The following is a 14,017-nucleotide window of genomic DNA, read 5'->3' as shown; positions in this document are numbered from 1 at the left end:
TCCCTCAGCAAATGCTGTAAGGATGGACAAGCAACTTTTCATACGTTTACCTCCCCAGCAAATCCTTAAGCTTCTCACAGAATGGTTTTCCATTTCCAATTTCCATTCTAGATCCTGTCTCCTCAAGACCACCAAGAAGGGAGGCTGGCTCGCCAAGACCTCCTCACTAAGCATCTGCTGACTCATGAAGCGGTAACTCTTCTGTCCCTACAAACTTCTAAAGGACCAACAGCATCCCAGGACCTCAAGTCGTCCTTTCCAAAGTGCTCCCTAAGTCCCAACTAAATGGCTCTCCGGACATTTAAGACTCCGACCATCATTAAGAAGAAAAATCAGTCACTGGCTCCTTTAAAATAACCCTTGCTGGGCTTCCCTGGTGGCGCAGTGGTTGAGAATCTGTCTGCCAATGCAGGGGACACGGGTTCGAGCCCTGGTCTGGGAAGATCCCACATGCCGCGGAGCAACTGGGCCCGTGAGCCACAATTACTGAGCCTGCGCATCTGGAGCCTGTGCTCTGCAACAGGAGAGGCCGCGATAATGGGAGGCCCGCGCACCGCGATGAAGAGTGGCCCCCCACTTGCCGCAACTAGAGAAAGCCCTCGCACAGAAACGAAGACCCAACACAGCCATAAATAAATAAATAAATAAATAAATAAATAAAAAAAATAACCCTTGCTATGCTGGACATTGTTGTGAAGTGCCCTTCAGCTTCTGCTTTCACTGATGTGGTCCTTCAGAGTGGGGCATCGTCGTGCACTGGCAGCAGGAGGGGGCGGGAGGGGCAGTGAGCTAGAAAACAGAGGCAGCCTGACTCCACCCCACTGCCCCCACAGCCCAGCAGAAGGAAAATGTGAGCAATAAATTCCTTCTGTGTCAGAATGTTTGTTCACTTCAATCAATGTCTGAAAATATCTGCCCTGAAATCTCTGTTTCCAGGATATTGGTCAAATATTTGAATGGGGCAGCCAGTTAATTGACTCAGGAGGAGCACCTGACAGAGAGGCAGAGGGGGGCTGCAGGGGCACAGGAAGACAACCAAGCCCACAGGTAGATCCAGTGACTCCCAGACCCCGGCAGTCCCATCAGGTGCTCAGGGCAGGGGGGAGGGGAGGAGAGGCCAGGGGGCACTAGAGAAGTATGGGCTCTGGAGCCAACCTGCTCTTCCTCCCACCAGCCATGTGACTTTGGGCAGCTGGGCCTCAGTTTCTTCATCTGCAAAATGGGCTGACAATAATAGTACCTACCTCATGGGGTTAGTAGAATAATTTAAACAGTTGATGCAGGAGAAGCATTTAGATCTAGTCCTAGGCATCCACAAAGTGTTTGCTACTATTACTATGTTATTGTGACCCCTTACTCTGGCATTCAAAGCTCTCCCAATGTGAGTCTCATGTTGGAAGAGGGTGTTAGGGCTGGATAGGAGGTCCCCTAAATGTGCGTTCACATCCTGCCCTGTGACTGGTGACGCCCCCTTCCTTATGGTCTCTCTAAATCATCCCTCTAGGACTGCCTTTCCCAAGGACAAACACTTTCCTGACCTCCCGGAGCATTTGTTATACATGCCATGCTTCAGGCTTGTATGATGAATTACTTGTGTAGTTGGGTTCTCCCTGGGTCCAATATTGGACCTGTCTGGTGAACTCGTGGGTGGGCCTGCACAGTGTCTGATATGTGGGCTAAAAGAAAGGTCCCTTCCCTTCCCTTTCGTATTTTAAATTGCTTTAAAACATGGGTTCTGTAGGAGAGATGGCGGTGCGGAGGCTGTCATGGTATCCTCACGGCTCTGTCTGGGCCCCACCAAGAGAAGAACTGAAGGCTGGAGTGGGAGGAGCTGTTTACATGGTGGGGGACTCATGGAGTACGGAGGGGTCCAGCAGGGATGCTGTGGGGCCCGAGTGCAGCTGCAGGTAGGGGAGAGGAGCAGCCCCCGTCTGTGCCCACGATCCACTTTGGCTCCAGGGTCATGGAGTGTCCGGGGCATGCTGGGCCATTCCAGCGGCTACGGAGGGTGTTGACAGCAGTGGCCCAGGTGAGTTACCCACTTGGCTTTGTGCAAGGGACACCCACAAGGGATCAGGGGCAAAAGACCAGGTCAGTTAGACAGCACATGGGAACCGCCTCCCTCCCTGCCCATAGGGGCCCCTGCAATGCTTGGGGATCTTACCAAGAGCTGTAGTCTTAGGTTTTTGCAGGCAGAGAGGAGAGGTAAGAGCCAGTGACATCTGCCTTTCTAGGGACTCCATTACCACCTGTGCTGAGGAACCCTAGTATCTTTTGTATGTGCTTGTCATCAACCAGACGATAATGTTTTGGATAAACCCTATTAACATTCCCATTGTACAGATGAGGAGACTGAGGCACAGACAGTAGAAGTAACCTGCTCAAGGTCAGTTGAGACCTGAGTCAGGCTGGCTGTGAGAAGGGCCTGTGACTAAGAGTTCTCCCACTCTCTCTGCAGGGTGCCTGGCCCACAGCAGGCACACAATAAATACAGATGACATGGAGACGCTGACAGGAATGTAGGTGCAGATGTCAACATTTTTGTTCCGCCAGGAAGTCATGAATCAGAGCCTCGTGGGGGCGGGAGGTGGCTGATGGGCTGAGCCACTAGAACTCCATCTGCTTCGCTCACCCTCTCTGCGGGGCACCCCAGGGTGTCTCCCTCCTGTGGCCTCCGCCCCATCCTCTCCTCCTCCTTCCTGTTTTGGCTGCGCAGAGCCCAGAGAGGCGAGGGAACAACAGTGTGAGGCTGTGGGTGACTTCAGGCTTAATATCTTTGTAACCATATTGCAAAAGGGCATGCCTAAGACGGCGCCTTACACTTAATCTTTCTCTTTTATTGCTTTTTCTCTTGTATGATTTAACCTTGCACCAGGTATCAAGCTAGATAAATAAAAACTTTTATTTCGGATTAGCCCCGGCTGGGGGCTGCCTTGAAAGCTGAGCAGTCATCCGGGGAGTCAGATGAAAAAGGGAGCTGGGAATCTGAGCTGCTTAGAGGGGCTCATTGCAGGTTCAAAGCTCCCCAAAGATATTTGAGAGCTTTTCTGAGGTGGGAGGACGAGATCCCCTCCCAAGCCCACAGCCTGGGGAGGCTGAGGTAGGCGGCTGATGTCCCCCTTGTCCAGCCTTCCTGACCCCCCTTCCTAAGTGGCCCCTCACCCCAGTTACCTTCTCCTCATGCTGGTATTTCCTTCCCAGTACTTAACATGGCCAGGAGACACTGCCTTTGCTGATATTTAGTTATCTCTTCCTCACTGGAATGTGAGCTCTGTGGGCGCAGTGACAGCGACTTTCCCTTCACGGTTGGTCCCCAGGGTCTGGCATGGAGCCTGGCACACAGTAGGCACTCAATTAATATCCACTGGTTAACTGAATGAATGAATGAATGAATGAATCCTAGGATTCCAGTCTGGCACGCAGACCAGCGCGTTGACATGAATCACTTGGTTTCCCAGGCAGAATAGTAAAAGATAGCAAAAAGAATGTGGGTTTTGGAAGCAGGAAGGTCTGGGTTTGAATCCTGTGTCCCCCACTTATGTGCTGTGGGACCCTAAGCACAGCTCGTGAGCTCTGTGGGTCTAGTTTCCTTATCTGTAAAATGGCTCTGGCCAGCCGCCTTCTGGGGTTAGGGTGAGGGTGAGAGAGGATGTATGTAGCCCAAGGCAAACTCTCCCACAAGTTCAGAGAGAGAGATATATACAAGATGTTAGAGCAGAATGGTTTGTAATAGCAAAAATCAGTGTATACACCATTCGACAAGAAAATGGATGACCTGTGATAGTTTCACATGATGAAGTAATACAGAGTAATGAAATGAACAAATAATATCCACATCAAAAAAAAATATGGATGGATCTTGGATATATCATATTGAAGAGAAAACACAAGTCCCAGGAGACTGTGTATGATACTTTTTAAATAAAGTTCAAAGACAACTAAATGCAAGCAATATGCAATGTGACAAAATATTTTTCAAAAGCAGAGGAATGAAAAAATGCAAGATTGAAAGAGACGGCTATGGGACGGGGAGGCAGGGGACGGACTGGAGGAGGAACACAGGCATGTGAGGTATGCATGATGGTTTAGCTCTTGGGTTGGTTGGTGGGTTCATGGGTGTCCACAATATTATTAAAAATGAATAATGAAACCAAAGTGGACCAGTGCTGACCGTGAGCCAAGGACGATGTCTAAAGCAGTTCTGTGTGCCTGAAGTGTGCCAAGATAAAGGAAGAGAATGCAGAACAAATGCCGGCTAATTTCACAACCCTCCAAGGATCTCAAGCCCCTAGCAGTTCAATAAAAAGCAGTTATTTAGAGATGAGGAAAAACTAGAAATGAGCCAAATCTTTAAAAAGACAAATACCTGTTGACCTGGGGAAACCAGACTAGAACTTCCCCCCAAAGCAACCACTAGGCATGAACTAGAATGAGCCCCAGCCCCCGAAAGCAGCCTCCAGCCACGACTGGTCTGCCAGACTCCAGGCCTGGAGAGAAGTGGTTTCTGAGCTGAGTTGAGGGCCATCCCCTGCCCAGCTGTAGAGGAGGAATCGAGGTGTTGCTTGGGCCTAAGTGGGAGGTCCTGGGCCTGCTCCCACAGTACACGGGGCCCACAGGAGGCTCTATGGTGTCCCGAGCAAGGGTCAGAGACTCCTGCCCATGAGGAGCGTGTGGGAAAGAGGAGAAGCAGAAAGGGAGGGTCTCAGACCATGGCGGTGAAACCTCTTCAAAGTCCACTGACCAATTTGATTCATGGGAAAGAAGCAAGGGGCAAGGCACAGCTACTGACAAAGAGCGTGCAGGGCCTCAGTAAAGGAGAGAAGAACAAAGACTCAGGTTTATCACAAAGGTGGGGCACAGAAGAGTGTGGGCAGCAGGAGCGAAGAAGAAGCATACCCCTGAAGAGAGGAGGGAGAAGGATCAGGGAGAATGAAGTGCGGGCTCTCCCGTGGTTCATCAGGAGGAATTTAGTGTTAGTGTGACCTATTGTTGTTGTTTTGGTATGTGGTGGGAGAGAACTGGAAATAATATATGTTTAATCAAATTTTTAAAAAGTCAGAGGCACTGTCCCTAAATATTGTTGAAAGAAGAGAGCCATGGATGCAAACTGGATAAACCTTGGATGGCACATTCATTCCAGCTCTCGAGAGAACGCCTATCAACTACCAGTGGCTGATGGAGGCTTGGAGGCCCATTCAGGCTCAGTGGGAAAGTGTGCTGCGATCAATTAGTGATGTCTGCCTTGGTGTGGGATGGGGGAGATCTGGTACACGTGCTGACATGGATCTAGTGTGGCAGTCATAGGTGTAAGCAGATCAGCTTTCCTTATGAACATGTCCCTTTCTGCCTAGGCTACCACCAGGACCCCAGAAACCTAGACTTAGAGGTTGGAAGCTTCTTTGCCTCCGCCTTTTCCTGCACCATCTATTTTCACTATATCACCTTGCTGACTTCCCTCCTGTACATCTTTACAACAACCCCCAGTCCTCCCCTAGACTGATGCAGTAACCTGTTAGCAGATCACCCTCATTCCAGTGCTTCCTGTTCCGATCATCCAGAACTCCTATGAGATAAATCTTCTGATGACCCTCCCACCCCCAGCCATGCTCAAGCACCCATGTCTTTTGCCTTGTATGCCCTCCACCAACAGGCCCCACCACTTATCTCTGATCTGCCCTGACTCCTCCCTGGCTCCCTCTTGGCTCCATCCGTTCCCCACTGTGCCTGGCCAGATGCCCTGAGATTTCTGGGGCTTCCAGGCACCCACTGTGTACTCCAAGCCAGGGGCTTTGGTGTGCAATTCAGACTTCCAAAGCAGATCTGCTTTTCCTGAGTTTTTACATCTTTGGGGGAGAAACATGCCAAGCAGCTTAATCACAAGGGCTTTGAAGTGATTCAACTGATGGTCTCCTGTGATAGCTGTCCCCCACCAGGCCATGGCCAGGGGCCCGATTTAGTTATTGGCATATGTGGGGGTGTGGGCTTGGGCAAGTCTGACTGCTTATTCTTCCTCTCTCTCTCTCTCTACACACACACACACACACACACACACAGACACACACAGAGCTTTCATTTCAAAGTGCTCAATGTATTTTCAAGGAACTGCCTCACTTGGTAGCATTGAAAGTGAAATCCAGCGAGTGGCGAGTGAGAGCTTTGTCCTTCACTAACCAACCTGGGCAAGTCCGCCAGTGTGACCCAGTGGTGAGGCCACTGCCTTTCAAGCTGGGACTGAGGGCTTTCAGCCCTGATATTGCACACCTATTCTTCATTCTAGGCCAGTGTTTCTCAACCTGTTTTTCATTATCGCATGTCCCTCCAACCTCCCTAGCCATTTGAGACATTTTTCCTGACTGCTCCCCCAAGCTGCATGAAATTTTAATACCACAGATATAACATATGTATATCTGTGCTTTATACATAAAAGAAGTAAGATATTTTTTACCTCTCAGAATAAATTTTTGCCCGCTTGGGGGTGATATTATCTTGTTGATGACACGTGCTCTTCTAGACCAGAGCTTCTCAAAGGGTGGTCCCCAGACCAGCCACATCAGCATCACGTGGGCCCCACCCCTAGAGTTTCTAATTCAGGTTTAGGGTGGGGTACAAAATTTTTCATTACTAATATAGTTCCCAGGTGAAGCTGATCTGGAGACAACACTTGGAGAACCAGTGTCGTCATGCAAATTGGCTATATTCTGGAACCCAAGAGACTTGGGTTCAAATCCCTGCTCTTCTGCTTTGTAGCTGTGACCCTTGGTCAGTCTATAAAAGTCCCTGAGCCTTGCTCTACGTGCCGATAAAGTGGAGTAATAATGTCTCCCTCATACACTATTGTGAGGGATAAACGGGTCCAGCCAGTGCCTGGCACACAGCAGACACCCAACAAATGGGGTTCCCCTCCCCTCACCCCGGGGGATATTGCAGAACTGCAGGAGGCCCAGGGAAGCAGGGCTCAGATAGGGAAAAGGATGATGAGAGAGGTTAGGCCTCTTCAGTCTGGAAAGTGGTGCCTGGGCTGAGATGGCGCTGTAATGCAGAACGTGGTGGAAAGTGCTAGCTTGGGCTCCTTCACCAAATCCTCACACCCCAGGGTGGTGAGGGCCTTCGGGTACTGGAGAAGGGTTTGTTTAGTGTCAATTACAGGAAGGAGAGAGTGAAATGACAGAATTCATCAGTCCAGTATTTATGGAAAATGAAAATGCCTCCCCGTTGACCTGCTTGCTTCCACCTGCCCTCCTCCAACCCTCTGTGAGCTTCGCACGATGCAACCCCGACCACGTCCCTCCCCTGCTGACCTGGTTCCCCGCTGCCCTCAGGACCAGGGCCTGGCGTTCTCCTGGGCTGGGCACTCTACACCCTGCGTGCCTGGCCCTGCCTCCCCCTGTGGCCTCCTCTCCCAGGGCCTCCTTCACGTGCTGCGCTCAGCCATGCTCAATTACTGGAGCGCCACGATCCGGCTGCACGCTCTCCTGCTCTGGGATCTTGGTACTCGCTGTTCCTCTGCCTGCAACAGACCCTCCCTCCACACTTCCCGGCTGGTTCCTGCTCATCAGTCAGGGCTGGCTTAGATGATCTCTCCTCGTTGAGCCTCACCTCCCAGTGACGGCTGGGGAGGCGCCCCCCTCCCACGGATTCTTTCTCACTTTTTATGACGGATATTTTTGAATATACACAAAAGTAGAAAGAACGGTCTAGTGGACCCCCCAAGGAGCCATTGTTCCACGTTAACAGTTATCAGCACAGCCCCTGCTGGCCTCCACAGTGTTCCACCAAGGCATTGCAGCCTGTGCCCCTGACTGCCTGCAGGTTCCTGAGGCTGAGACAGTGATTCGGGCCCTACCAGCTCTCAGGACATTCGCACAGAGAAGACCCTCAATCCACTGTGGGTGGATATTAAGAGTCCCCATTTGTTGAGCACTTACTACAAATTCAGGTGCTCTGCTAAGTGCTTATGTGTCTTAGCTCGCTGAATACTCATAGCATCCCTGTGAGACATGGGTTATTATTACCCCCACTTTACAGACTGGAAAACTGACGCTCAGAAGGTTACATAGTTGGTCGGTGGTAGAAGGCAAGCCAAGGCGGTCTACCTCTGCATGAGAGCTGCTCATTGAAATAGAATGCGAGCCGTATGTGCCATGTGAAAATTTCTAGTAGCCACATTAAACGAAAAAATAAATAGGTAAAGTTAATTTTAACAGTATGTTATCTTTAACCCAGTACATTGAATATACCATTTCAACATGTCATCAATGTAAGACATTACTGAGATATTTTACAATCTGTTTTTCATACTAAGTCTTCAAAATCCTGTGTGTTACCTTTACAGCACAGCTCAAATCGGACTGGCCACATTTCAAGTGCTCCAATGCCACACGGGCAACCGTATTGGCCAGCACAGCTAGCAGTCACCACCCTGGACACGGCCCTAAAGCCTGCGCTCTCAACCACTTACTTCAAATGAATTAGGGAGAAAGTGAGTGACTAGGAGTCCCAAGGACCCGTGGTCCTGATCTTTCTTTGACAATTAATAATGCTTAATATTTTATGGCCCTTTAGAGTCTCTCTGGCATCATCTTATCTGCCACGGGAGTTATTATCTCCATTCCATGAATGAGGATTATGGGGTTAAGAGGGCCAAACGCCTTGGCTGGACACCCTGCAGCAGGTGGAGGTGCTGGGCCTCAAACTGAGAATTCTGGACGCCAAGTCCAGCGCTCTGCAGGGCAGCTGCCCCTTGAAGCAGGACTACCTCCATCTGGTAGAGGAGGGCGTCTGCTCAGACCACAGGCTGGGCTGCCCACTGGGGATAGGAGCGCACAGAGCTCCAGAGGTCAGGCCCTGGAGGAACTGATGCCCTTGGTGAGTGGCAGGGCAGGCACAGGCTGAGGGAGCGATGGGGCCCGTGCCAGGGCCTCTCTGGGCAAAAACCTTGTCCTTCTTTGGTCGTAGTTCGGCCACAAGAGGCTGAGAACAAATTTATGGCAATGGAGCCATAACTTACCTCTGAAGGCCTCTTTGTTCTTGGCAAAGCAGAGGGGTCATTAGTAATGGGGAAAGCACTGGTGTGCGGACATAAATCCCCCCAGCTGCAGGGATGATAAACAGCCCGAGGGGACGGGGCCTCAGGGAGCTGGGCAGGTTAACCTTGTGCCATGGATCACTGTGGGCTCAGGCCTGTGTCCGAGGCAGACCACCTGCCCAGGCTCTGGAGGTGCCCGGAGACTCGGTCACCCACAGTGCCCTCAGGACTCGCACCCAGCTCCAGGAGCCCCTGAGGCCCTCAGTTCTTTCTTTCTAATGAACATGGTTCCAGAGCACCTGGGCTGGAGCAGGCTCCCACACTGGGCACGCAGGGCCCGCGTGGGGCAGTCAGCATGAAGGGGCCCGGGCAGGGCATCCCTTCTTCTTGCTTCAAGCCAAACAGGCACCGGCCAAGCCACCTGGGAGAGGGCTGCGACTTAACGCCCCTGGAGAGGCAGGTGTGTGAGGCCAGGACCTCGGTAGACAATGTTCTTTGCAGCAGTGTCTACGCTGGCCGGCTGGGGGAAGTAGAGAAGAGGCCAAACCCTAGCCTCTGTCCACCTGTCCCCCTGGGGACTGTGCCCTCCTGCCTGCCTGCCTGCTTGGGCTTGGGCTGAGGCTGGCTCACAGGGAGTCCACACCGGCCCAGGCCTGGGGAGAAGGGCAGGGGAGCCAGGTGCTGAGGATAGCAAGGGAAGAAAGAGGACTGCCCTTTCCTCAAGCTGTCTGAAAAGGATTTGGGTGAGGTCGGGTGGTGACAAATACGCATGACAATGAAGACCATCGTGGCCACCCCGAGAACATGATCCAAGTGCTATCTCACCGAGGATGGCACACACTTGCCGCAGTGCTGCCCCCTCCATTTCCACACCCATGGCAGACTCTACCAACTGAATGCCGCTTGGCTTCCTGGTCCTCTTCAGGCAGCCATTACCAATCAATCAAAGTTGGCAGGTAAGAGAAAACCCATTTGTCATCCTTTCTAAAAGCCCTCAAGGCACATCTGTGCTGGCAACGTGAGTCCTATAAAACCATGCTAAGTGTTCCAGGCCTTCCAGAACTTTCTGCCTCCTGCCCCCACCTTCACACACATCCCCTACCTGTCATTTCACATCCTGGGTCTCCCTTCTCGTCCTGTTGTTTGCACTTGGGAGCCTGGCCCAGGAGAGCGTGCCTTTGGAAATCTCACAGGATGCTGCCTCAGGCAATTGTCCCCAGACTCTAAGCTTCAGAGCCCAGCCCAGATACCAAAGCAGCTCTGCCCTGGAGCGTCCTGCTCCAGAGGAAAGGGGTGACCGGGGCCATCTGTGAAGGTTAGAGAGGACCTGAGGGTCTGGGGCTGGTGGCCTGGCACCCAGCACAGACCTGAAATGGACCAATGCCCTGGAGGATGGCCTCCCAGTGTCACTGCAGGAATTATTTCCAGTCTGGCCATGACCTCAGGCCAGGTCCTGGCTCCCTGCTCCCCACTCCCATCTAGGAGTATGTCTGGAACCAGCCCAGAGACAATGAGATGAGGAGATAATCCCTTACCCAGCCAGGTATCCCACTCATGCTGCCACCTTATATTAGGCCCCCAATTCCATCACCCTTGGGGCTCACTGGTGTTCCCGCAGATCTCCAGCACAAGCCCCTTGTCACTGGGAGGCACTTGCTTTGCTTCCCAATTTGACAAACTCATGAAGGATACCAGCATCAGCATGGGCCTCCCTTCTCCTCTGCTCACCAGGAAAGGGCCTGCTAATTCCCAGGAGGACTCTGCCTTCCTACAGAATGGCTTCCTTCCTAGGACCTCCTTTTCCATATCCTGGCCTAAGGACCACCTGCCACTGGAGCACTGGGAGAAAGGACCTTTCCTGGGTTGCACCCCAGTCCTACAGAATGAGAATCTTCATGCATGCCAAGGACTCTGCATTTTTGGTAGGAGCCCCAGGTGATTCTTGGGCATACTGGAATTTGAATACCCATTACTCTAGAGTGATGTTCATTCATTCATTCTACAAGTACATACTGGGCTTTACTCTTGTTGAGTCCTGTCCTGGGCATCAGAATGGGGAGGAAATGGGGTGCGGGGAGCAGAGGCCCAAACCCACACTGCTGTTACTGACCACATGAGCTTGTCTGACATTCGCTCTGGGTCCTGGGGTCCCCTGGGCTTAGAAGCACAATAATAGTTGTGCTAGAAGCTGTAGGTCACAGGAAGCCCATAATACCCTGATTTCCTGCATTCCAAGGATGTGAGGGGTCTCCCTCACACCAGCTAACCCTCAACATCCGGAAGGTATTATTAGATGCTAGCAGTAATAATAATAACAGCTAACACTTATAAAGTACTTTACATACATTAATTAAGCTCTTTACATATAGTAAGTCTTCTGACTTTTGAACCACCTAAGGTAGATACTCTTATTACTCCCATTTTATGGATGAGAAACTGAGGTATGGAGATCCACCCCAGGCAGGATGCTGAAGAGACTCCATCCATGTTCTTGATCACTACACATTGGTGCCTTTTGAGCTTTAGGGAGAAAGTGCCCCCAAAATGCCACTCTCTATTCTTGGCAGTGTGGTAGGGAGGGGCAATGGGGTGGACACTGGCCTGGTGGCCTGCCATCCTCCTGGCCATCAGTCTGGCACGCTCAGATGCACCAGGCTGACCGTTCACTCACCAGCGGGTTGGGCAGGGAGGCCACGTGTGGGGTGTGGGGTGTGGGGTGTGGGGTGTGGGTGGGGGTGGGAGAACAGGGGCAGGTCTGGAGTGTGTGAGTGGGTGAGCAGTTTCTCCTGGACCTCTCACCAGCCGCCTTGCTCCAAAGCCACCTAGTCCCAAGACAGCCAAGGAGCTGCTGCTTTGTTAGTCTTTGGGTGGGGACGTGGGGTGAGGGGTTCCATCAACCAGAACCCTCTTTGCATTCAGTCACTATTCTGCTCAACCAAGAGATTGGGTGGGAAAGGAGGGCTTATGTGCCTCCCTGCAACATTCCAGACGAGGCATGACTTTCTAACGGTCAGAAGTGTAAAAGGAGCATGAAATCAGCCAAAGTTGCAGCTGTATTAGTTCTAAAGGGATGTAACAACTGCCATCTTTTCATCAAGTTAAGTAAAGAAAAACAAAGAAAATCCCAGAGCACTGGTAAGAGTCACCAATAACCTGGGCTCAGGGCCCCAAAGTGCCCAGAAGCCTGAAACCTCGGACAGCGGCGCACGCTCCTGCCTTCCAACACCACCCAGCAGCCCCAGGCACCTAAGCCTCCATCCCAAGCTCCTTTTCCCCTCCCCTGATCCTCCCTCCTTTAGCTGGTCAGTCCCCTGCCTGGGTCCTTTGGCCAGGGTTGTCCCTGGGGGCAGGTCCCTTCATGCCACTGTCCCACATGGCCACAGATCTCTCCACTGTCCTGCAGAGCCTGACACTCCTAATGTGGCTCTTCTTGGGTCGGGGTGGGGGACCAGGGCAGCCCAGGCCTTACCTGAGATGATGGTGTAGCCAATCCCCCGGGGACGTCCTTTGTCCTGGTCGATGGCAGTGATAACACGCACCGTTGTGCCCTGGGTGGGAAAGAGAAAGGACTTGAGTTTGGTCGCCCAGCCCCCAGGCTGCTGTTTTTCTTTGTAGCTGTCCTGGCACCCACAGCTTCCCTCCCCATGGGGACTTCCTGGCCAACCTAGGAAGTAGGTACCGAGTACACAGGCCATCATCCCTGGGACGTACACTGAGGCCCCCAGGCAAACACCTCCATGTCCACTGGAGAGGCCCAATCTTGCTGATGCTCTTGCTCCCCCTTCCCCTCCCCATCTCCCCTCATTTGGATGAACCACCCAGGGAAGAAGAGCTGATGGAGGAGCATCCAGCAGGAGGACAAGAGGTCTGGTCTCTATCTCGAACACACATCAGTGCTGTGTGACCTTAGGAAGTTTGCTGCACCCCTCTGGTCTGTTTTCCCCACCTTAATATGAATAACAACAACTCAGTTTTCACTAAGGCCTGAGTAAAGGAGAAGATCATGGATCAACTACTCTGTGAATGAAAGCATCATAAATCCTGAAAGTGAGTATCTCCAGGGATGACCGTGACAACCATGGAGGCCACCATGGTCCTCTGAACCATGCCCCATCCAGCACTACAACCGGCAGCTCCTGCCTCACATGGCTCTGCCCCACACCCCATTCATTCTCCCTGCAGCACTGGGAGAGAAGGGGCTAGGGGCTGGGACTCCCACAATGGGGATTCAGAGACCCCTGCTTTTGGGGAGCACACAATATGCACAGACACTGCTATACAGATATGAGGTTGCTTAGATGCATAAATGTACCCCAGAGTGTACAAGTCCACCTGGAGGAAAGGGTTGTACAGATGGTGACATTTAGGATGGGTCATGAAGAGTGAGTAGGAGTTTGCCAGAGAGAGAAAACAAAAAGGAAGGTGCTCCAGGCAAAAGACACAACACTGGGGGGCTTCCCTAGTGGCGCAGTGGTTAAGAATCCTCCTGCCAATGCAGGGGACACGGGTTCGAGCCCTGGTCCGGGAAGATCCCACATGCCGCAGAGCAACTAAGCCTGTGCGCCACAACTACTGAAGCCCGCGTGCCTAGAGCCCATGCTCCACAACAAGAAAAGCCACCGCAATGAGAAGCCCGTGCACCGCAAACAAGAGTAGCCCCCACTCGCCACAACTAGAGAAAGACCGCGCACAGCAATGAAGACCCAACGCAGCCAAAAATTAATTAATTAATTAATTAAAAATTTTAAAAAAAGACACAACACCGGCAGGGGTTTGGAGGTGTAAGACTCACTAGGAAGAGGTGCTGGCATATAAGGGGCACACTCAAATATCAATTGATTGGCCGATTGATTGAATAAATGAACGTACAAATGATTGGATCCTAACTTCACCACCACCACCACTTGCTGAGTCGCCCCTCACCCAGGGCAACGTTCACTTTGCTCTCCAGGCCCTATCACACCAGCCATGCCTTCCTGAGATTCTGGCCCA

At 51.9% G+C, this 14,017-nt stretch overlaps 1 protein-coding gene across 2 annotated transcripts in view; it reads right to left on the bottom strand.

The window, feature by feature from the left end:
- The window catches only part of CDH23 (cadherin related 23), a gene marked incomplete at its 5' end in the record, with an annotated part of 434,991 nt that overhangs the window by 252,465 nt on the left and 168,509 nt on the right, over positions 1 to 14,017 (bottom strand). For both annotated transcript variants that reach the window (XM_082407240.1, XM_082407239.1), the window contains one exon: positions 12,495 to 12,573. In XM_082407240.1, the coding sequence (XP_082263366.1) occupies positions 12,495 to 12,573 (79 nt within the window). The remainder of the gene's footprint in view (positions 1 to 12,494; positions 12,574 to 14,017) is intronic.

The sequence above is a fragment of the Balaenoptera borealis genome (assembly GCF_965194805.1).
Source record: "Balaenoptera borealis genome assembly, chromosome: 10".
In the NCBI taxonomy this organism is placed as follows: Eukaryota; Metazoa; Chordata; class Mammalia; order Artiodactyla; family Balaenopteridae; genus Balaenoptera; species Balaenoptera borealis.
This window is presented reverse-complemented; position numbering and strand designations above follow the sequence as displayed.